The following is a 22,243-nucleotide window of genomic DNA, read 5'->3' as shown; positions in this document are numbered from 1 at the left end:
AAGTCTCTTGGACTCTACTTCGCGATTCGTGGTCGATCATATTCCAATTATCAAGTACCGGAGGAACCAGTTAGCAAGAGTTTGCGGAATTCTAAAAGTCAAGACACTTACGTGTTATTTGGAACATCCGTTTCTCGTAAAATCATGAAAATCATCTGCTAAGATTTACGCAGTTCGGAGTTTGTTTTCAGGCATTGTGCCAATATTTACAAGTGTGTACAGTGATAATTCAGTACTTTTGGACAGTCTCCTAGAATATTTCGGTACGTGAGTCTTTTTCTATAACTTTTCAGTCTAAAAACCCCTACGTTTACTATGCCGATTCCCTCGAACTCGACCTCCTTGACAGATCATATTCGTTACGAACCTTTCATAAACTTTCAACACTTTTCCACAGATTTCGTTGAATTTTACCTCCGTTGTTGTAATATACTAAAACTGATCATTATATCTAAAAATTTGCCTTAAATTCGTCATCTAGCTTTGTTGATATTTTCGTTGTCTTGTCCATCTGCGTCATTTTACCGCAACATTAATCAATCTCTGCCATTTCTTCAATGGCTATTTCCATCAAGAATCAAACATCTAGTACACTAATGACCTGATGGATAAACGACAGCTTTGACGTAGATTCTGGCTTCTCCAAATCAACGACTACATATTGGAAAATTTCACAAGTGAAGTCCATCAACACAGTTATAATGTTCACTCGATACATACCAGATAGCGATCGATGCCACAAGTCTATCGCTATCTGGTATTCTTACAGCTGTTATGCATGGACAACCATCAATTCATGTGTTTGATTAATCTTCTTAATTTTCATCTAATATTTAATTTATTTTTGTGCACTCATCTAATTTCTGGTAGGAGAGCTATAGATTACATCAGGTTCCCATTCACAGTTGAGAAGCCACTCATGGAAGATTGTTCGAGTCAATTGATGAAATTTCAAATGGCAATGTCACCTGTCTTTTAGCAGGTCATCGGCCACTTGTCAGTAACAACATTCAAGCGTCATCAATCAATCTCTTATCAGACTTATCAAGGTTTCTGACAATGAAAACAATATTCAATATCTTGTTCAGATACCGATTACTTATATTTAGTATATGCACAGTTACCTCAAGACAATTGATACAGGGTACCAATTGTTGTTCTATTATCGTAATTTAGTGGTATTCCCAAGAACTCAGTAATATCGTGATAATTACAACCCCGATTCTAAATATTCCTTACAAATTTACTTCTAATGAATCTAGAAGAATAAAAAAATGCCAATCTTTTTTTTCGTAATATTCAGTGCATGATGAATCTAACATAATTTTTTTATACGTCTCCTCAAAGGTGCCTGTTGAGATGAGCACTGCCAAAGAGCAGCCAGGGCCTTCAAGACCTTCGGGATCCGCCAAAGAAGAAAAAGAGAGGGATGAGCGTATGTTTGAGTGTAATATATGCCTGGATACAGCCAAAGATGCGGTAGTCAGCATGTGTGGACATTTGTTTTGGTGAACACAAAGTTTTATTTGATAAAGAACTTGTTGTGCAGCTTATTGCTTAATCTTGAGTCCTAATAAGAGCAAAACCAAAGATAATTTCTTCTTCTGTGAAATAGAGAAGAAAAATATTTAGAATTAATCGTAGAAATTTGAGAATTTTTATAATCGATATTTCTTACATCTGTAATATTCGAAGCTTGTCTGGTGGTAAACACATTAAAATGGTAATTTTCAGCTGGACAGAACACTACTCTCTTTTTCAAAGTACTGTTGTTCAGTGTTTCACTGTGCAGAATTTAGCAGGTCACTACTTTTCCAATCTACTCAAAGAGCTAGTCCCTCAACTCATACAAGTTTTGCCTTTTCTCATTTTTTTTTTTTTTGCTTCCATTGCCACCATATACAGAGGGTCAGAATTTTCATTAGCAAAAACATGTTTCTATCAGCTCTCAATAATTGAAGCTCTGATTCAAGAATTGTTCGGATGTAACGATAGAATAATCTAAGTGGCGTTAGAGTATTTCTGTCAAAACATACAAAAACACCTTAATAAACGAGTCATGGTATGGAAACATAATGCACAGTATAAATATCAGTTAATCTGTTTTTCAAATGATAAACATATATCTCAGATGCCCTGCCCAGTTTGTCAAGGTTAAACTGTCGTTATAATAAATCTCGATTGGAAGCCTACTATAATACATTCACCATAAAAGTACAAGCGCAATAATGAGGAAATAATCTTTCAGCTGGCCATGCCTTTACCAATGGCTAGAAACTCGGCCCTCAAGACAACTTTGTCCTGTCTGCAAAGCTGCCATCAGTAAAGAAAAAGTAATACCACTATATGGGCGTGGAATTACCAAACAAGAAGATCCAAGGTAAGTGTGGTTTTCTTGACATGCAATTGATCTTCAGATATCTTTTCTCACCCTGAATACATGTTGTCAGTTGAGAATTACTTAATTATCATTCGTAAAATTAAAATATATATATATAGAATATATCAAAATACTCACTTTCCTGTTTATAGAAACAATGTACCTCCACGCCCAGCTGGTCAAAGGTCGGAACCCGAAGCTAATGCAGGATTTTCCGGATTTGGATTTGGAGAAGGCGGATTTCACATGTCCTTTGGTATTGGTGCTTTTCCTTTTGGTTTCTTCACATCAACCTTCAATGTTGGAGAAAGAAGACCAGGAGCAGGTAGCTTCATTAGCAATATTGATTCATTGCAATAATCGTATTTGCTTGTTACATTATAAAGTATATTCAAACATTATTGTTTCATTTTGATTTTTTTATCAGTAGTATAGCAGCAGATAATTTATCAGTGGACTAGATCATTTTTCATCTTCTGATCATTGATCAAGACTCTTCTTTGTTTTACAGCTCCTCGCGGCACTCCTCAATTCGAAGAAGAGCAATTCTTATCCAAAGTGTTCCTATGGGTGGCATTACTTTTCATCTGTTGGCTACTAATGGCATAACATTACTCGTGAATCCAGGCCCCACAGTTGTAACGAAACTCAAATACCTGATCACCTTTTTCTCTTTTATTGATAAATGAGCCTCAGTACGCCCTTTTTTAACAAATAATTTTCATCAATCTTATTGTGATGATACCTGCGTGGATATGTTGGTGAATTTTCTTTCATATCCATTGAATCAATACCAAAAGTAAAAAATCACCTTTGGTATTTAAAAAATTTTTTCGCACCAAAATTTTCTAACCTTATGCAAATGAAATAACCAATATTGATAGTGGAGTTCTGAGTAGCTCAGTAGCATATTGAAAACGAGGAATCAATGTAGGGACCCAAAATACATTGTGACACACACATATCCGTGCAGGTGATACTTTTACTTGGTTTTGGAAACTTTACTAATCACATGTGTACATATATGTATGATGCGTAGGTTTTAAGAAATGTCTACTTTATTAGAACGTTTAAATATTTTGAGATATATAAGTCAAAGAGAAATTGGAATCCCGTTTCCTTTACTGTTGTAAAATTGTTGCGGTTTTCCCGAATCATAGATTTCAAATTTGTATATAATTTAATTCTTAAGCTAGGTTTAAAAAATTCCAATACAAGAGTAGTGCGTGTCTGCAAAAGTAAATGTAGATGCATGTTGATAATATCAAAATGTACTATATCTAACACATACGTAGGTGAATAATATCCGTATTGTCTCATCTGGATAACTAAGTTGTCCATAAATAATCGATGTAGTTATAAGCAACCTCTCAACATTATTTCAACGATCACCGCTTTACGTTTGTATGAAATTCTTGGTAGTAACTGAAGACAGATCGGAAGGGCGGATACGTGTATAAACGTAGAAAAATCACACAGTAGTGAACGAAACTGCCATGTGATATTTGCAATCACAACTCTTTCTGTGAATTTTTGTATCCACACAATTTAATAACGTATTAGATCAATGACGACATTCATGTCTGAAAAACACATCTACTGTTGTCAAATGATCAAAACGTTCGATGCTAAATCTGAATAAATGAAATAATATTTTATTTACCTGGGTAAGTTCTGATTATAATTATTATTAATCGACACATTCCATGTTCATAAAACTCAGCAAACTGAGACAATTTTTAATACCAATTACAAAAAATTGACTGGATGTATAAATGTGAAGATTCAACTGTTACCACATGTATTTTTACTGGATATTTCAAACATCACAGTGAAATTACTTGTAGACATACTAACATATTCTCAGATTTCAAATTTTTATGACATTGTAACGGTGAAAATTCAAACAATAAACGACCTTAAATAAATCTAATAAAACTTTATTTTGGCTCATACTGAATAAAGTACAGTTTGAGCTGTATACAAAGTTGTAGTGGCTGAAGCATAAATTCAAACTATCACATTGACCAGATAATAAGATTAAGCAAATATCAGAACTTTCCTTATTTAATACTCATGATGCATCAGTTGCAAAATATGTCTTCTGAAACTTGAATTAGATACAGTATTTGATACTCGAATTGTATGATTGGAAAAGGGTGCATAATTACAATTTGTCAGGACTTATGATTGTGGTTTTGTGCTGTTTTTGACACCTGTCATCCAAATCGTAGTTATACATAATAGATGAATACCTGGTTAACTATTATTGAAACCGATTATATCTCATCCTTGGGTGGCTTAGAAGCTGTGAAGCCCTTTGAAACCAACAACTCATTACATTCTTTGCGATTTAATCGTGACAACTGTATCCTTTCCACTTCCTGAAATTAGATCAGATCCATTACTGAAAATTAAGTAATGATTCTAAATTGTTGCAAACAGAGAAGCAATTACCTCATCGTTATTATTTAGTAAAACAAGCTCTGGAATAGCACCAGAAATTGGTTTAAACTCAACGTTATCACTAATTTATGAGTCAAGGAAATACAAAGCGATATCAAGCAATTCAAGATAACTTGTCATTTCCTGAGAAAATGTGTGGTAGTCAACGTCAACTTCATAAAAAGGATACTAAAGGGGAACGTCTTGGAAGATGAAATTCTTTACTTCAGGAAGCCGGTTAAGGCTGCAGCCCCTGCAACTCTAGCAAAAAATCAGAAATGTATTAGACGGCATGTCTCGTGATTTGATAAACATCAGTGTAAACGCTGCTTGTTTTCGGTGAACAGAAAAAAATCTATAAAGTAACGCTGGACCAACGCTTCTGTTATTTACAGAATAAACACTTGTTACCTCGATTCGTGCCGACGCGTACTCATTGTCAGAACAGTTGCTTAACGAAAATGCAAGTAAAACAATTAAAGTAAAAACCGACGTGGTGCTGGTAGATGCCATGTTTTTGATTCTGTACTTCTGTAACCATGTACCGGAAGTAGTCTCCGGCGAGAATTCGAAGCGTCTCGCGATAGCTGATTGATTTGCTCGTGTAGTTTCAAGGTGATACCAGCCAGTATTTTATTTGCACGAAATAAACTGTTAACCGATCAATTTATAACATACTTTTCATTTATACATGTATAACAATTTACGTCGACCCAGATAAAAATTGGTTTGCGGCGCGGAAGAGTGAAAAGAGCTTGCGCAGTGATTGTATACCGTAAAAATGGCGCTCTCTTGTGCAAGTAAGTTTCTTCATACTTATCACATAATGCAGTGTTTCAAATATAAATTCTTGAAATTAAAGTAACTCTGAATGTTACTTCAATTGATTATATCGGTTCATACAGAGCCATAATGGTTTAGGTGCAAATTTTTAGACCGGCAGGTGAATCTAACCTATAAAGCCGCGCTTCTCTTAGCACTGTACGTACGTCGAAAATCTAATTTTGCTTCTAGTTTCTAATGAGGTTCCGGAGCATCCCGTTATCTCTCCTGTTTCTGGATCGATTTTCGAAAAACGGTTAATTGAGAAGTATGTTGTTGAGAACGGAGTTGATCCCATTAATGGCAAGGAACTCACTGTCGAGCAGCTCATTGACGTCAAAGGTAGCACTAGCAATTCTAATAAAGTATATAAATACCACATGTCTTCTCAAACGGAGTAATTTTTCAGCTACGCCTATAGTGAAACCAAAGCCACCTAGTGCTACGTCGATTCCAGCTATTTTGAAAATCCTTCAAGATGAATGGGACGCAGTTATGTTACATTCCTTCACACAGAGACAACAACTCCAAACTGCAAGACAAGAACTATCCCATGCTTTGTATCAGCACGACGCAGCCTGTAGAGTTATCGCTAGATTGACCAAAGAAGTTACTGCTGCAAGAGAAGCTTTGGCCACTCTCAAACCTCAAGCGGGCATTACACAGGCTACTGTTATTCCACAACCGGTAATATTAGCCATTAAATTTCATGCCCGTCATTCTGAATGCTGATGTTCAAATTAAGGTTTCACCTGAGATAGAGTAATTTCATTGTGATAAACAAATTCATCGAATTATTTGCAGTCAGTTGCAGTGGAAGCAGGTGGTGCAGCGGCTCAACCAACTGAGCAGGCTGGAATTACAGAGGATGTAATTCAGAAGTTACAAGAACGAGCTACTGTTTTGACTCAGGAAAGAAAAAGACGTGGGCGTTCCATACCTGAAGATCTTCTACCTCAAGAAAGTATTCGCTCGTTCCAAACTTTGGCATCGCATCCGGTAAGTTTTCTATCCATGTGGGTATACTTGTGAACCATGTTGAACTGTATTCATCAATAAATTTTGACTGATTTCAGGGACTTCATTCGGCGAGTGTGCCGGGAATATTGGCACTTGACATTCATGGTGCTGATACTAGTAAAATTTTGACTGGTGGTGCGGATAAAAATGCTACTGTTTTCAATAAAGACACAGAACAAGTTGTTGCCATTCTGAAAGGACATTCAAAAAAAGTTACGCGAGTTATCTATCACCCAGAAGAAGATGTGGTTATGACAGCGTCACCTGACACCACGATCCGCGTTTGGAATGTTGGTACAAGTCAAACCACTCTTTTATTGCGGGCTCACGACGCTCCTGTAACTGGGCTTTCACTTCATCCTACTGGAGATTATTTGTTGAGCTCGTCTCTTGATCAGCATTGGGCCTTTTCCGATATACGCACTGGAAGACTACTCACAAAGGTAAATGAATAATATTCATCCAGAAATTAAAGAATTTCGTTGTTCAACGCTTGTACTTTTTAAATTATTCATCTCACCGATTTTTAATTCTGGTACATTTATCACCTCAGGTGGCTGGCCAATCTGGACAGCCTTTGACAACAGCTCAATTCCATCCTGACGGGCTCATCTTTGGTACCGGAACTGCTGATTCCCAAGTAAAGATTTGGGATTTGAAAGAACAGTCTAATGTAGCTAATTTCCCTGGTCACTCGGGACCTATCACAGCAATCAGCTTCTCAGAAAACGGATATTATCTGGCCACTGCAGCAGAAGATTCCTGCGTCAAGCTTTGGGATTTGCGAAAGCTTAAAAATTTCAAAACACTTCAATTAGACGAATCGTACGAGGTCAAAGATATTTGTTTTGACCAAAGTGGAACGTATCTTGCTGTAGCTGGATCTGATGTCAGGTATGTTCACTTTGTTACAATTCATGGAACAACCTCGAAAACCTCAAAATTTCAAAAATATAGTATATCTTTCATGAATAAATATTCATTTTTTTCTTACAGGATTTATTTATGCAAACAATGGCAAGAATTGAAGGTACTCAACGACCATACAGCAACAGCTACGGGTGTTCGTTTTGGAAAACATGCGCAATACATTGCTTCTACCAGCATGGATCGGACGCTGAAACTCTACGGACTTCCGTAAGATTGAACAATTGTTTTAATGAAATGAAAATAAATTATAAAAGATAAACGAGTCAAGCAGCAGTTGACAGTTGTTCTTGATATGATTACTTTGTCATAGTAGTTTTTAACCGATTCACTTTTTCATTTTCCACCGCATCTATACATTGGTGTTTCCTATATACAAATACGGAAATACGGTAAAGCGATGCATGCAATCGTATACTAAAAGTACCGAAGATTAAGGATCGGAGTGAATATTTATTATCTTTCATAATTGCTAGTATTTCGGCAACCACCGTGTGCTGATATATTGATATGACAGCAAACAGTATGTCGTAATACAACGCCTGTATATTCGTACACCTTAGACTAGCAATTGACAATATTTGTCTACTGAGGTGTTTTTGTGATGAATTATTACACTCGATGAGGCATATCATCTCTGAGATTTTGCATGCTGGTGTTCTAAATAATTTGAAAAATATAACGATGGCATAAACATATTCAAAGATTTTCTCACTCATTAGCGCCACTTTAATTAGTGATACGGACTCTCTTTCATAATATGTGCTGTAACAGATATCACTCTCACAGTGAATATTATTCTCTTTTGAAAAATAACGGATCCTTGAAAGTCGAGGACAAAATTGTTTGTTCATAAAATATGGTTATTTTTATTATTTCTTCTCTTCCAATTTTAACCTCAGGTCTGATTTGCGGGATTTTCTGTTTAATGGGATGTCGTGAGATTTGATTGCCTGAAATTCTCTTGTATCAAAATCGTTTTTTTTTTACAATAGTCGATAATGATCAGATAATATGTGTTCAAGAGTTTGTGAAATATATTTACGCAACTTGAAAGCGTTTCCAAATTGATTATGATGAAATTACCGAATGGCTCATTGTATAATTTTGTACATCAGTAAAACGTAACATTGATTTCAATCAATGATCATATGGGTATGATCTACAGATCAGTTAATTTCTGTAAATGTATAGCCAACAAAAAAAAAAATGGAATATAAAACAATGATTTGTTCCGATGTTAGGAATTCCAAAATACACAAGATATACATTACCATTTTGTAAGCTATAGTCTAGGACACGAAATATAGTAATAAATATTTTATACAGCAATTAGACAATTTTGTGTTGCATGCTTCACGATACCTAATACTTGATGAGAAATTATTCAAGCAATCAAATTAAGAAATTTTTTCGGATCTAGTCGCGCTATCTTGTCCATACACTTCTAGGTTTCAGGGTTTGTAATTGTTTGGTGTACTTCAAACGTTTCAAAAGGCGTCTAGTGTTGTCTTGAAGTTGACACCCACCGATAACGATTTTCAGACAACCATCTAGTTACTGATTCCGATTATTTGAACCGTGATATTTTATTACATACTTGTCACCAACTTAAAGTCTCAAAAAAGGTTTGATGAATGCCCCCGATTGAATGACAGTGCTTTCAAAGCCACTGCAGAATCTGAAATGAGAATGATAGATGTAGTATTGAACCAAGAGCTCATGATACCCAGTATTCATACTAAGCAATAATTCGAATAACAATTTATTGTCATTATATTATATGCATACCCCTATTGTCGCGTTGGAGCAAAGATAACCTTGTCAAATCTTTGATCTTGCAGCAATCTTGAACAAACCAAGATAAATATTGACAAAATCATGACTTACGGATGGTAACGTTTACTAACATGCTTCGACTTATACATGTACAGCATACACAGTGAGATACATTTTTTGTTCAATATCAATGCATATTTTACTCTTATAGTGTCTAGGCACAACCTAAGATACAGACATTCACTGGGCCTTCGATTTATGAACTTACAAACATTCGTGCCACTGAACATAGGGCTCATCAACGGTGGTAACAACAAAATATGTTGCCATTATATCATATTTTTAATGAGTACTTCGATACTAAAACAGCCGTTAATTCCTATGGAAGATAATAATATCGTCATTAAGTCTAAAATGGACTAACAAACAAAACTATTCAAGCTTACAACTAAAAATTGACTATTACTTTGATATCATATCGTGGTGCGTCTTTTACTTTCACATACAGTCACCTTCAAAATATTGGAATGATATGTATTTTCAACTACTCAACATCAACAAGTATAACTTACATAGTTGCAATGACATTTAATTTACCCAGTGGGAATGTAGGCGAAGATTCAAATTGGTATAACATTCACCAATTTTGAAAAGAAATAACTGATATCAAATTTTCTTATAATACATTGAGAGAAAGTTGACCGGCACAGCCAATTATGCATCATCATAGAATTGTCCGTATAGTTTTGCATACTTATGTATATGCAATTCATTCGTGAAACAAACTTGATCCAAGCTATGATGAAAAACGTCAAAAATTCCAACAGAAATGACTACAAATTCAACAATATCTACAGTATTACGATTCTGAAAATCACCGAACGTGATTGTCGTCTGTCTAGATGCTAACTAAAATGAAATTGTCCAACAATTTTATATACGGATCGGTGTACAGACTTAAAATTAACATAAATAAATTTATATTATTCACAACATAACATACGTCCATAATATAATGTATTAGCCTATTTAATGGAACTGATTTGAAATTAAATTTACAAATTGTGAGTTTTTTTAATTCTAATTCAAAATTAATTCTGACACTTATATTGCTACGCTCATCTGAATCTATTTTAACCATTTTAGTCGGATAATACAAGTGAGCTTGTTCGGATCCCGAAATGCTTGAGGATATGGCAAAAATTAACCATACTGCTATAGGTTTTTCAGATTTTTAATTTGTATAAGAATTTAAAAAATACTAAACGGAGTTAGATATTTTTGGTAATTGTATTTTTGGCTATCAATGAAAAATATTTAGTTCAGACTATCGAAAATCATTAAATCTAGGAAGCAGCATCATTTGATTACACCAGAATTGTTTCTAGGTATTTAAATATCAGTGTTTATCTAAAGTTTGTAAATTCTCACTGGGATGAAACTTGTGAAATTTACAGTATTAGAAAACAAATAGGTGATAAATATTCACAATAATTTTGACCTCAGACTTCTGGTTTTGGTGGAAGACAATTAGAATTTTGTTGTATTAAATTATTCAATTCATGTAGAGGTTCCTTGATCGAGTCCTCATCCAACGAATGTAGTGGTTCGGTGCAGTATTCCTGGCCACAAGTTTGACACGCTTCAAAGTCTGGCTTAATCGAGTTTCTTAATTTCTGTAAATTACCATAGTAAACATGTGCATAGTTTTCTGCATTTATTTATCGAGCCAACGTAGAGCATGAAATTTACCTGAAGAAAAGTGTCACCCTCCGCTCGAAGTAAAACGTAGATAGCAAAGGCAGGAATGCATATAAGAGAAAGTGACGCTATGCCCCACCCAAGAGTTTCCGCCCACCAGGGGTAGATGTATTCACCATTGCGATAAGTGGGTGGTTCATAATCAATTAGGCTGAATACCCACACGGCCTGCAATTGTATAATGGTGATAAAATATAAATTATCTTATGTAGTTGAAACTGACACGAAGGTGCAGGAACTCAGTAATGTTTATTTACCATTATGAGAAAGGGAGCAGCTATGAGCCAGCACAACCGGAAATAGATGGAAGGCATTCGTCCCGTCATTTCTTTAACGTTATTGCATAATCTGTTGACCCCGTAGAACCAAGATATAGCAATAACTTCAAAAAATGCCAGGAACATGATAGAAATTGATGCGGCGTAGTGATCTATCAGTTGAAAGAAATATATTCCTCCCTGTGGATTTAAAGGTATAGATGAAAAAAATATATCTACGAAAACTACTAAGCTCGTTCGTAAACTTCTGCGTAAAACTGACCTGCGTTATATTTGGTAATCCAAATAAAAACGATATCACGCATATCAAGAGAACCAACATTTCGTGGCATAACAGAATACGCTTCATCCGATTAGGGAACCCATCCTGTATCGATGATACTACGACCTCCACAACTGCAAACTATAATTATGGGATAAGAGGTTTTCACAAAATAAATGATATCTGATATGAGTCAAGAAAAAAGGAGTCGCAGCTTTATCCAATCACAATCTCGCGAGTTTTGAGTTGACTTGTTTCGCAACAGATAAAAATACCGACATTGGTTCTAGATACACCACAGCATTTAAGAATGGGATTGGTATGAAGCCTGATTCACTATCTGCTTGAAAGCAATAAATTTCTAAAGACCTGGATATATGATATGTCGGCAGATCGTACAAACTACGTATTACTCACCTGACTATTGAGCGAGAGGCACACAAGCATGAAAAAGAATAGTACAGCCCATAGTTGAGATGCTGGCATTTTTGCCAAAGCTTGAGGATACACTACGAATACTAATCCTGGACCTGCAATAAAAAACCAATAATGGATATCTTCCAACAACATTTTTTTAACCATCGAATAAAAAACTAATAAAATGAAATAATGTCAAGGGAAATCATGAATACTTTGGATAGTAATTGGTATAATAATAATAAACCTTTGTATCACCTACCATCGCTAAGGACAGCTTCTACAGACATGTTTTGCTCAAGTGCAATGTTACCTATGGTAGCAAATGCGAATATTCCAACAAGTAGACTGGTCAAAGCGTTAATTAAAGATACAGCCACAGTGTCTATCAATATATTGTTATGGAACTTGTTGTAGCTCGCAAAACAAATCATTGAGCCAAACGCAATACCAACTGAGTTGAAAATTTGTGCTGCTGCGTTCACCCAGACCTTGAAAATGAAAAAATAAATATTACAAATAACAAATAAACGTAATTTTTAGCTCAGCACCAGAAAGTTTCCAACTAGGTTTCATATTAGATAACACGATCGAATACCTTGGCATCTGCCAGCAGAGCCCATCGAGGTCTGAAAAAATACTGCAGACCTTTGTCAGCGCCTTCAAGGGTGAGAGAGCGTGTAAGGAAGACTATGATGAGTAGAAATGGTAGCGTAGCTGTGAGATATCTGACTTGTGCTGAAGACTTTATGGATTTCCATATAGAAAAATAAACTATCACCCAGGCAGTTATCAAACAGGCAACTAATTCCCATCGCAGGACTCCAGGCTCCTCTATCCCTCCGCTTATCTGAAGTACTTTTCTCCTGAAAAACAAGAATAAAAAGAGAGTATTATAAAAGAATGTAATGCGATGAAGTTTATCGTCAATATTGATTCTATCTCATTATCAGTTAATAATTTGAATTAATGTTAAGAGTTTCTTACTCAAAGAACTCTTCAGATGATGTTCTGGAGGTGTTTGGTCGTGAGCGATTATCTATATTTTGCAAAGCAGGTGTCCAACAGGCTGGTGTATTCCATGTATTATCACAATCTGACCACGGCTGGTCAGCTTTGAATGCCGTGAAGAAATAGTAAATTGCATACGCTATTATCACATTATGGTAAGTGGACATTAAGAATGATATAACTACAGATGATAAACCTGCCCCTGTAGAAAAAAAAGAAACGAAGAAAACTTATTAATCAAAGCATCTCAAAGTTAACGTTAGTGATGAAGAAAAAAAAGTACCTTCTTCTATTTTTTATTTCCCCCGATATTCAATGAGACCTCGACAGAACTGATGGAATATTCGAAATACACAATTTATGGAGAGGAAAAAAAAAATAATCTCAGAAGTTAGCCCGTTTGTTACAACCGAAGGTGTCGATTTAAATATGATGAATATAATTTTCGAATACAAACCTTTGAACAGAGGGCATATTTGCCCTAAGGCGCCTATAGGACCTCGACGTGTAAACTGGCCAACTGCAAGTTCCATGTAAAGCATAGGGACACCGCAAACTATGAGTATTAGGAAGTAAGGTACGAGAAAGACTCCTGAAAAGAGAGAAATATAGAATTGAATTACGAAATTTTGTAAAACGACATACACTTTTGATGATTCCACATCTCTTAAGGATATCAAATCTACCTTCTCAGTGTATTTCCATGGTGATAAGAAGTTTTTTTCTCAATTGCACATAACATGCAAGACATAAAATTAAAACTCCTCAGGAATAATTGCTTCTTTTTTTTTTTTTTTTTAATCTTATTTTATCAGAATCAAGTCGGCCAAGGATAAAATGGACTTGGCTGCAATTCTGGCGCACATAGTTTCTCAAAGTGAAGTGTCAACATGGTGTAATATAATTCACGAAGTAAACTTAACTATGTCAGCTGGTGTACAATTAGAAGCAAATTTAGATGAAGCTCGAAGATACAGATTGAAATTCATGATACGGTAACTTCATTCATAATTCTCCCACAATACCCACAACTATGTTATTACGTTCAGGTTCCGATAAAAAGACAAAACCTGGAAGGAGGTATAATGGGTATGATATTGTATAAAAATATCGTTGTGGAAATAATGAAATCCGTTCGAATTTCAAATCCCTTTCATAACCGCGATTTCATTTCGGTATTGCGCAACGCAATATGATACGCGTGGCCCTTATTAAGTCTATACTAAATTATTCAAAAGGGAATGTGATATAATTGCACGGTCAACTACACGACGCAATTCTTTCATGAATTTAATAGTTTGTCCAATGATTTCAATACGGCTGGAAAAGAAAAATAACAACAAATGATTAAAATCACGAAGCTATTATACAAGTCCAGTTTTAATTGAACGGAAACCTCGGAACTTTGTGTGATGTGAACTTGATACATGACCTTGTCAATTGAGTATAGCTGCAATATTAACGTTACAGTTTCACTTCCAAGCTCATCGTAATGCCCCTCTTTAACGATTTCAATGACACCGGTAGGAATAATTTATGGTTTGTAATTTCAGTAGGTACATCATCTGCTACCGGGTATTTCAAGCTGTAATCATTATGCCCTTAGAATCCAATCTACGTTTATTTCCGGGTATACGTATACATCAAACGAAGTGGAAGAGCTTTAGATTTCAAAAGTTCGGATGTTAGTACCCAAGTGTTGGGAAAAAATGTCTCTAATCTTCCTCTTCAATATGTAGATTCCGAAAGAGTCATTGATTCGAAAAACTAAACAGGTAAATCTGCATAGGTAACGCGGTGTATGACCAATATCCGTGCGATTATCCTTATGCAAAACCACGAATATTGACATTTTACAAATGAGCTCATCACTAAAATATCCCAGTCACGCGAATATATATAAACGCCGTATAAAATAACGACGAGAAATTTTATTGCAATGTCCTTATAAAAATAATGAATTACAATGCGAATGTGTTTCTCCTAATACAAATTTAGTTTCTCTCGTTTTTTTTTCTATAATATTTTTTTTTCCATTCATACTATGATTCACCGACCAATGCGGGATGAATAGAGCAGTGATAAGCGTGGCTATGAGCTTTAAACGTTCTAGAGCCTGGAACCATCAGTAGCAAACACAATTTATAAATCGTCGTAAAGAGCCACATCCACTGACCTTGCTTCATCCCACAGGCAAAAACCGCGCGAACATAATTTCGCTGGGCAAACTTAAATTAGTAAGTACGTAGTTTGTTGTATAGGTATATCAGTAATAAGGTGGGCGCACAACGGCAGCAATTATAGCAACCAGTCGTTAATTAAATATTACTCATAAAATCATCTGGACCAGGTCATTAATTCTCACGTTTACGTAACATATTACACAATAAATGACGTATAATTATCGATATAGTATGAGTTATTAGTTAGCCGATATGTAATTTGTCGGATATAATTGTTGTTTTATGGGTATCATATAACACTTTGGTGAACAATATATTTATGGTGATACTATTCCTTATTTTTTATTTTTTTAATAGCTGAAGCAAAAAATGAGTGAAGACAAATTTTTGAGAATCGACCGTGCACATTTGAATTGCGAATATACTATTCAGTAGAGTGCAGTAAACTGTAAGTGACAACCACCTGGTCGACGTACGCCGATGATTGGTTCTGATTAGATAAAAAAAATAAAATAAAATACGAAGACTCTCACGACTGCATTCAATTACAGAATTGTCATCGATTAGAACATCTCTCGTTTCTTATTCCTTTCCCTCGGTTAAAAATGCTACCAATATGTAAGGAATTCGTGTGATTGCTATATCTGGATGCGAAAGGGGTTGAATACGTCTATTTGCATCGGTTGAATGCCTGTATAGAAAATTTATCACGAGTAGCATACTACATGTAAAGTATAAGATGGACACATCGCGACACGTGATAATATTATCAACCGTATCAAACGTTGATAGCGAAAAACATGTAAAGGTTTTATTTACCCCGTATATTGTAAATCAATCTAACAACGTGCAACGAGCGTTATCTATAATAAATAAGTATATACATATGTGTGAAATAATATTTTTCATCAGCAGAATGTGAGACATACTTTTCTCATAAGGCATTCTTCACATCTATATATTATTATTTCTTCTTTTTTTGTCATCGAAATACCACCTAGAGAGATCAATTTTGAAAACCATGCATATTTGTTTTCATGATTGTGACCAAAATTTCGATAATTAACGTACAATATACTCATTATCTAATTGAAATGCGATGCCTGAGCTATCGGCAAACAAATTAAACAAGAATTCGTGAAGACGATTATTTTCGATTTCTTTTTTTCTCTCTCTATCCCGCCGCATGTGAATCATATTTACGTGTTAATGAATGTATACGTACTATAGTTCAATATATCGAATGGACGTTTGGTCATAGAATGATGACACAATACGACATACCCACTATACATATATGTATAATTTATTCAAAATCTCTGTAATATACAATTGTAAATTCGTATATTATCAGATGACTGTAATAGTTGAACGTTTAAAAATATTTTTGTATTACAATAATCCGTAGTGGGTGGGTATGTATGAATCGTGCAGCAGATACGATCATCGCGTATACTCCGAGTGTACACGCCACTTCCGATGCTATTGGTAAATCTATGGCACGACATACCTATAATAGGTAGAGGTATGTATATGCATAGATATAAATTATGCGTCATTCCGGGTGTGACGTATTTTACTCACTACATTCAGCGTACTATAATTATTACCTAATTATATTATGCATAAGATTTTCATTGAAGAAATCGATTCCTCAAACAAAAACTTCATCGTATATGTATACCGAATCACTACGTCAAAACATTTTTTGATTTCTCTTCTCGTTTTCAGATATGACGAGTGTGTATAATGAAACAGCTGCCTTCGATGCATGATGCAAATTTCATCGACATTATCTTATGGCATTCCGATTTTTTGGAAAATGTGCAGACACCTGCCGAAGATTGAAAAAGAAAAAGAAAAAAAAAAAACCGATACAACGATCGATGAATCAGGCAACTGAAGATCTGATTCCAATTATACTATAAATAAAATCTAGGTAAGTAAGTATTATTGGTATGACTTTGACGTGATACGTAATATGACATAATGTGGTAAATATGTATTTTTAGATCATCGTTGTGTGCACATAGAATATATTCTAAAAATAAACCCATGGAATATGTGACCCGTTTACACATGTGTCTTAAAGCTCATTATTTTTAATCAAATGAAATTTTACGTGCGTCGAATCGTACGATTAATTGTTCTCCTATAATGAGTTGTACAGTAGGTACAGTACTAGGTGTATAATTACTCAAGTTAGGAGTCTCGCATGAAAATTTTATAAAATAACAATATAATTGTACGAAGAGTGCAACGAGAGGTTGTTAAATGCAGAACTGAAAGTTGTCACATACGACACATATATGTACACAAAAGTACATAATATACGTACATAGGTATACCTATGTATGATATATATCAGCAGTCGCACTGCACACCAACTGCATTTGTAAGAAGAGAAACATAATATTATATAAAACTATATATAGATATAGGTATATAAACGAAACGAATGCTTACCGCCGCCACTTTTGTAACAGAGATAGGGAAATCTCCAGACATTTCCAAGGCCAACGGAATAACCTATGCAAGCAAGAACAAATTGCACTTTATTATCCCAATGAGGCCTCTTGGGTTGCCTGTAATCCCCAGGATCCTCGGCATCGATATTGTCGTAGCTACTGCACGTCGATAGGTCATCCTCAACTGGTCTGTAAAACAGAAAAAAAAACAAGAAAAAAACAGAATCAATAAAACAAGAATAAAAAAATCAATCAAATATCACATAGCGTCAAGAGTCATTTGAATTTAAATGTCATACGAGAAGAGAATACTTTTTTTCTTCAATTTCTGTCTTCGACGTATACTCCCACCTCGCATTTTACCGCAATCTGCGAATTCTAGTATCCGGGTTATTTGATTGTCAGCTAATTTAAAATGAAAAATTTCTTTCATTCTTAACAAAATACACGTTGTATGGAGTACAATTGATAACAATGAGAGACACGTCGTCACCTATATCTATAATTCAAATACTAAAAGGTATAATACAAAATATGCGAACAGAAAAGAAAAAAAATTATTTGATTAATTTTTTCCTTTTCTTCAACTTATAGTTTTTTTTTTTCTTTTTCTTTTTCCTCTGTCAGCGACCCAAATTACTTAGAAACTTCAATGTCACCGTTGGTTATAAAATTAGGTCAAATTTTTCACAATTCCGCAGAGGCACAAAATACATATAGGTATACTAAACTATATATAGGTATATATATAACCGACAAAAAATATTTCTATCGGAATGCGAACGAAGATACGTTCCTTCATACTGTTGTTGTTATTATTCTTATTAAGGAATCCAATTTTCACTCCCACACAAATCAAATTCATCTTTTACGTATGTATCTACCTGTAGCGTAGTGATAACTCGGAGATTTTCAAAAGATGTTGATAATGGGTTTGAAATTACGTATTCCCGTCCTGATGATGTGTAAATAATTGCGGTTACAGTTATTTTGCGATGCTGTGTATATCCTGTTATAACACATGCCGTATATCTTTTTATTTTCAAGATGAAACGAAGATAGAAAAATGAAAAAGAAGATAGAAGTAAAATGAGGATACGTGTGTATCATTATGATTATGACGTTATACTTTCTTGTTTAGTCTTAAAAAGCTCGCGGGAAATAAATTCGCGGTTTCTTCGTAAGGTCTATAGGTATATCGTACGTATGTGAAACCATATGTTACACGTATGTGTGTGTAGCAGGGTTCGTAATATCATCTGAGAGGATGTAGTTTTCTTCGTGGGTAAGCTCGACAGCAGTAAAGCGGCGGTTAAATGAGTACCAAATTATGTATCCTAGGCTGACCCGAACCCTAAATCCAGCTCGCTCGCGTTTGGCACGTTGCTGGTATTCGGTATAACACGAGGTGTAACACACATACGAAACAAACCCATTCCAAGATGATATAAAATTACATCGCGTTGTTAATTTATTTTCCGGTTGTAAGAAGATGAGCCAACCTCTCTCGTGCATGTTATACACGATCATCTAGTATCTATGGATATGCGAAAAAAAGATCTGTTCAGTTCTTTCTTTACCCAATCTAATCATACCATTTATTCACATTCTAGATGATTGCATTTCAAATGAAAGAAATGGAAAGAATGAAAAAATTTTCACAACGCGAAACACGCACGCAGGAATAAACTGTTAACGTTGCAATATTTAGCTCGTTCGCAGCTTTGGTTCGAGGCACAAAGAACGAAAATAGGGGTATTATATGTTTCAAACAGTGATAACTTGACGCCGTGGTATCGGTATGCATATCCTATGGGGTTTTTCTTTCCTTTTTTCTGTGGTTGTTTTGTTCCTTTAGAAAACACCCGTTACTGTAAATAACTGCGGTAAGCTTATCATCGCGCAAATGGGGAGGCTGTCTGTGCAGCTGAAATAGAGAAACGTCAAAGCAAAATCAGCTCAAATGTCGGAGAATATACTCAAGTAGAAATGCCTATAAGCATGTAAAGTATACGTTTTATCTCCGTAGGTATAAATACGTTTTTACGGTGTACCGAGCAAGTACGGTACATGTTTCTGCACGTGTCATGGCGCATTATTTGTTTACACCAAGGTCTACAGCCGGAGCACATTGCACGTATATGTATACGCTCACTTCTTGTATGAAGAAGATCTTAGTAAATTAGTTGCATCTGCATAGTGTGACAGTTATCATAACATTGCATTTTATTACATATATAAGTATATATAAGTATACGTATACATATATACGGTCATGACACTGTGCATATTCTATTGAAAATTTATGGCTGTTATCATTGTCAACAATTATCGTGCATAGGTGTACATAATTTTATATTCATTATTTATTTATTTTCAATTATCATTTTTTTATTTATTCTTCATCCCGGCCTAATGAGCGTTAGGAAACGCGAACGAGGCATGTATAGGTACACGTGTACGATAACTTAAAAAAATTGTAATTATAATTATGAGCGCGCAGAGCGCCTCCGAAAAATATACTGGATATATCAATTCGAAATCGGTCAGATGTTATTCCGCGGAACGGAAAAGCACAAATTTTTATAAACTAATGTACCGTGTACATACATTATGTTTTTTTTAACACGATGGATTCATTAACTGTGTGCGCAAAGAATTTTCGAATCTTTACCGACACTCCGCAGCGTATTGACATTACAATTTGTATTATACCTGGTACATATTATGTATGGACGCAGGTACGGCTCATGTATGTTTAAATAAATTAATAGTTCAACTAATTTCAGACACATGCGTTACCGCTGTATAATGTACAGAGGTAGATTCGTTTGAGGTAGATATTTGAGTGACGATAAAAATAAAATCTCGAGAAACTGTATGTGAATTTATACATTATACATTTTTTTTTTGTCAATTTTTTAATTTTTGCCAATCTGTATACCTGTACAAGTACACTTTCGATGCATTCACCGCGTCCAACGTATTTCGCGTGATACGTCATCACGATGTAGCGACTCAATTGATTTGAGAGAAGACAAAAAATTGTATACTCTGATCAATTTTTTGGAATCAGTTTAATTAGGAATGCATGGCTTAATTATGTGTAGATACGTATGTAAATATAAGGCTGTATATATTCCCCGAATTCGCAACTTTTGCCTGGCTAAATTTTTTCACTCTTTCTTCTCCAATTTTTTATTAGCATATTTAGAACGAAGTGTGTAGCGAGTTGATCTTTTTATACGTATACAAATATATTACGTACTTCAGGATCAGGGGAGAGATAGAATTACCGGAACTAATTTATTATACTCTTTTTCACATAACGGTTCAACAAATTGTGATTCATTTAATTAAAAAATCCCTTTTTTTTTCCTTTTTTCTTCGTCGTTGTTAACACCGATTCTTTTTAATTTTCAATTTCTTTTATTCACTCTCGTTCCGAGCTTGAAATATGATATGATTATATCGCGCGGAGGGAGAATTCCAAATCGGCCTTTAACCATCACGCCTATTTTAGCGCATCATGTATGTATGTAGAACATTTTTACGTGATAAGCATGTTACATATTGTATATAGATAGGTATGTGACGCGCTGTATACGTAAGTAGGTACGAAGATCTCGCGTCTCTAAACGGGGACGGAGCATTCAAATATCTCGAGATTCAAAGTAACCCGATATTTCCTCGTACGTTTAAAACATATTTGTTATACGTACCACACTTTTCGTTTGTTACATTATACTTTTTCTGAATTTTACAATCACCGCCAAGTCTATAGAATTTGATACCTCGAAACGATAAAGAAATATATTATACTCACGAGCTCAGTAGGATGAACTTTTTTGGGAAATAATAAATCGCTGAGATTTCGCACATTTTTTACCGAAATTTTTCGTTTCCCGGCTTTCAATCTAACCGCGAGAGTGCTTGATCTTATTGTATACGTCCTGCGCTATTGAAGAATGAATTTTCTATGGGATATTTCGAGTGGGATAATGGGTCGTATACGATAAAAAAAAACCTTATCGAATTTTATTCCGCGACCTGAATTAATTTTTATTTTATTTCACATTTATAAGTATAGTGTAATACAACGTCCATTGCATGGGTTTATTTTTTTACGATCCTCGTGCGTCAATGTTTTAACGATTATCGAATTAGGTATTATGCGAAAATTACCGCAGCGTACATTATGATGAAAATGAGTTGAGAGAGAGGAGAAAAAAAAAATGAAAAAAATAAAGTGCATGACGGCAAAAAGCGAACCGGTCGATTTTCCTGCGTCGTTGGATGATTGATTTTCATTTGAAAATGAAAAAATAATCAGGTGCCATTTTATTTCAGAGAAAAGTAAGCGAGAAAAAGTTATACAACGATTCTCGCCTAGGTATCATATCATGATATTATTATATATATACCTATATACCGTATTTCGACCGTTCAAGACACTCGGTTTTATCCTCCAGAGTACAATATACGTAATC

The 22,243-nt window shown here is 34.9% G+C and overlaps 4 protein-coding genes and 1 long non-coding RNA gene across 8 annotated transcripts in view; 3 read left to right on the top strand and 2 right to left on the bottom strand.

Moving 5' to 3' along the window:
- The first annotated feature begins 22 nt into the window (after window positions 1–22).
- On the top strand, window positions 23–4,308 carry LOC105683412 (E3 ubiquitin-protein ligase RNF185-like). 2 transcript variants are annotated; one of them, XM_012395974.3, is made up of 5 exons: window positions 23–263; window positions 1,348–1,508; window positions 2,249–2,380; window positions 2,533–2,705; window positions 2,892–4,308. In XM_012395974.3, the coding sequence occupies exons 2-5, from the start codon at window positions 1,360–1,362 to the stop codon at window positions 2,987–2,989; spliced, it is 552 nt and encodes a 183-aa protein (XP_012251397.2). In that variant the 5' UTR covers window positions 23–263; window positions 1,348–1,359; the 3' UTR covers window positions 2,990–4,308. The 2 variants fall into 2 exon arrangements, with proteins under 2 accessions (XP_012251397.2, XP_048508659.1); XM_048652702.1 differs by lacking the exon at window positions 23–263 and adding an exon at window positions 1,026–1,144.
- LOC105683413 (selenoprotein M-like) lies at window positions 4,305–5,552 on the bottom strand. Its single transcript, XM_012395975.3, has 4 exons — window positions 5,237–5,552; window positions 5,016–5,086; window positions 4,838–4,907; window positions 4,305–4,764 (listed from the first exon to the last, which is right to left on the bottom strand). Exons 1-4 carry the CDS (start codon window positions 5,336–5,338, stop codon window positions 4,660–4,662), a joined length of 348 nt encoding a protein of 115 aa, XP_012251398.1. The 5' UTR covers window positions 5,339–5,552; the 3' UTR covers window positions 4,305–4,659.
- LOC105683411 (pre-mRNA-processing factor 19) lies at window positions 5,384–8,931 on the top strand. The gene is made up of 8 exons (XM_012395973.3): window positions 5,384–5,440; window positions 5,543–5,625; window positions 5,840–5,989; window positions 6,057–6,334; window positions 6,452–6,646; window positions 6,724–7,110; window positions 7,221–7,561; window positions 7,664–8,931. The coding sequence occupies exons 2-8, from the start codon at window positions 5,607–5,609 to the stop codon at window positions 7,806–7,808; spliced, it is 1,515 nt and encodes a 504-aa protein (XP_012251396.1). The 5' UTR covers window positions 5,384–5,440; window positions 5,543–5,606; the 3' UTR covers window positions 7,809–8,931.
- A 412-nt stretch (window positions 8,932–9,343) lies between these two features.
- LOC105683410 (sodium- and chloride-dependent GABA transporter ine) overlaps window positions 9,344–22,243 on the bottom strand; it is a 20,046-nt gene continuing 7,146 nt past the window's right edge. For all 3 annotated transcript variants that reach the window (XM_020850930.2, XM_048652675.1, XM_048652676.1), the window contains 10 exons: window positions 17,752–17,942; window positions 13,560–13,694; window positions 13,079–13,304; window positions 12,690–12,957; window positions 12,354–12,582; window positions 12,092–12,204; window positions 11,675–11,815; window positions 11,392–11,592; window positions 11,126–11,302; window positions 9,344–11,049 (listed from right to left, as the gene is read on the bottom strand). In XM_020850930.2, coding sequence (XP_020706589.1) covers window positions 10,876–11,049; window positions 11,126–11,302; window positions 11,392–11,592; window positions 11,675–11,815; window positions 12,092–12,204; window positions 12,354–12,582; window positions 12,690–12,957; window positions 13,079–13,304; window positions 13,560–13,694; window positions 17,752–17,942 — 1,855 coding nt within the window. In that variant the 3' untranslated portion in view covers window positions 9,344–10,875. The remainder of the gene's footprint in view (window positions 11,050–11,125; window positions 11,303–11,391; window positions 11,593–11,674; window positions 11,816–12,091; window positions 12,205–12,353; window positions 12,583–12,689; window positions 12,958–13,078; window positions 13,305–13,559; window positions 13,695–17,751; window positions 17,943–22,243) is intronic.
- LOC125500300 lies at window positions 14,424–17,359 on the top strand. Its single transcript, XR_007277618.1, has 2 exons — window positions 14,424–16,810; window positions 17,017–17,359. It is a non-coding gene; the product is annotated as an uncharacterized LOC125500300 (long non-coding RNA).

The sequence above is a fragment of the Athalia rosae genome, chromosome 3 (genome assembly GCF_917208135.1).
Source record: "Athalia rosae chromosome 3, iyAthRosa1.1, whole genome shotgun sequence".
NCBI lineage: Eukaryota > Metazoa > Arthropoda > Insecta > Hymenoptera > Athaliidae > Athalia > Athalia rosae.
Note: the sequence above shows the minus strand (reverse complement) of the source record. Positions and strands in the feature narration are given on the sequence as shown.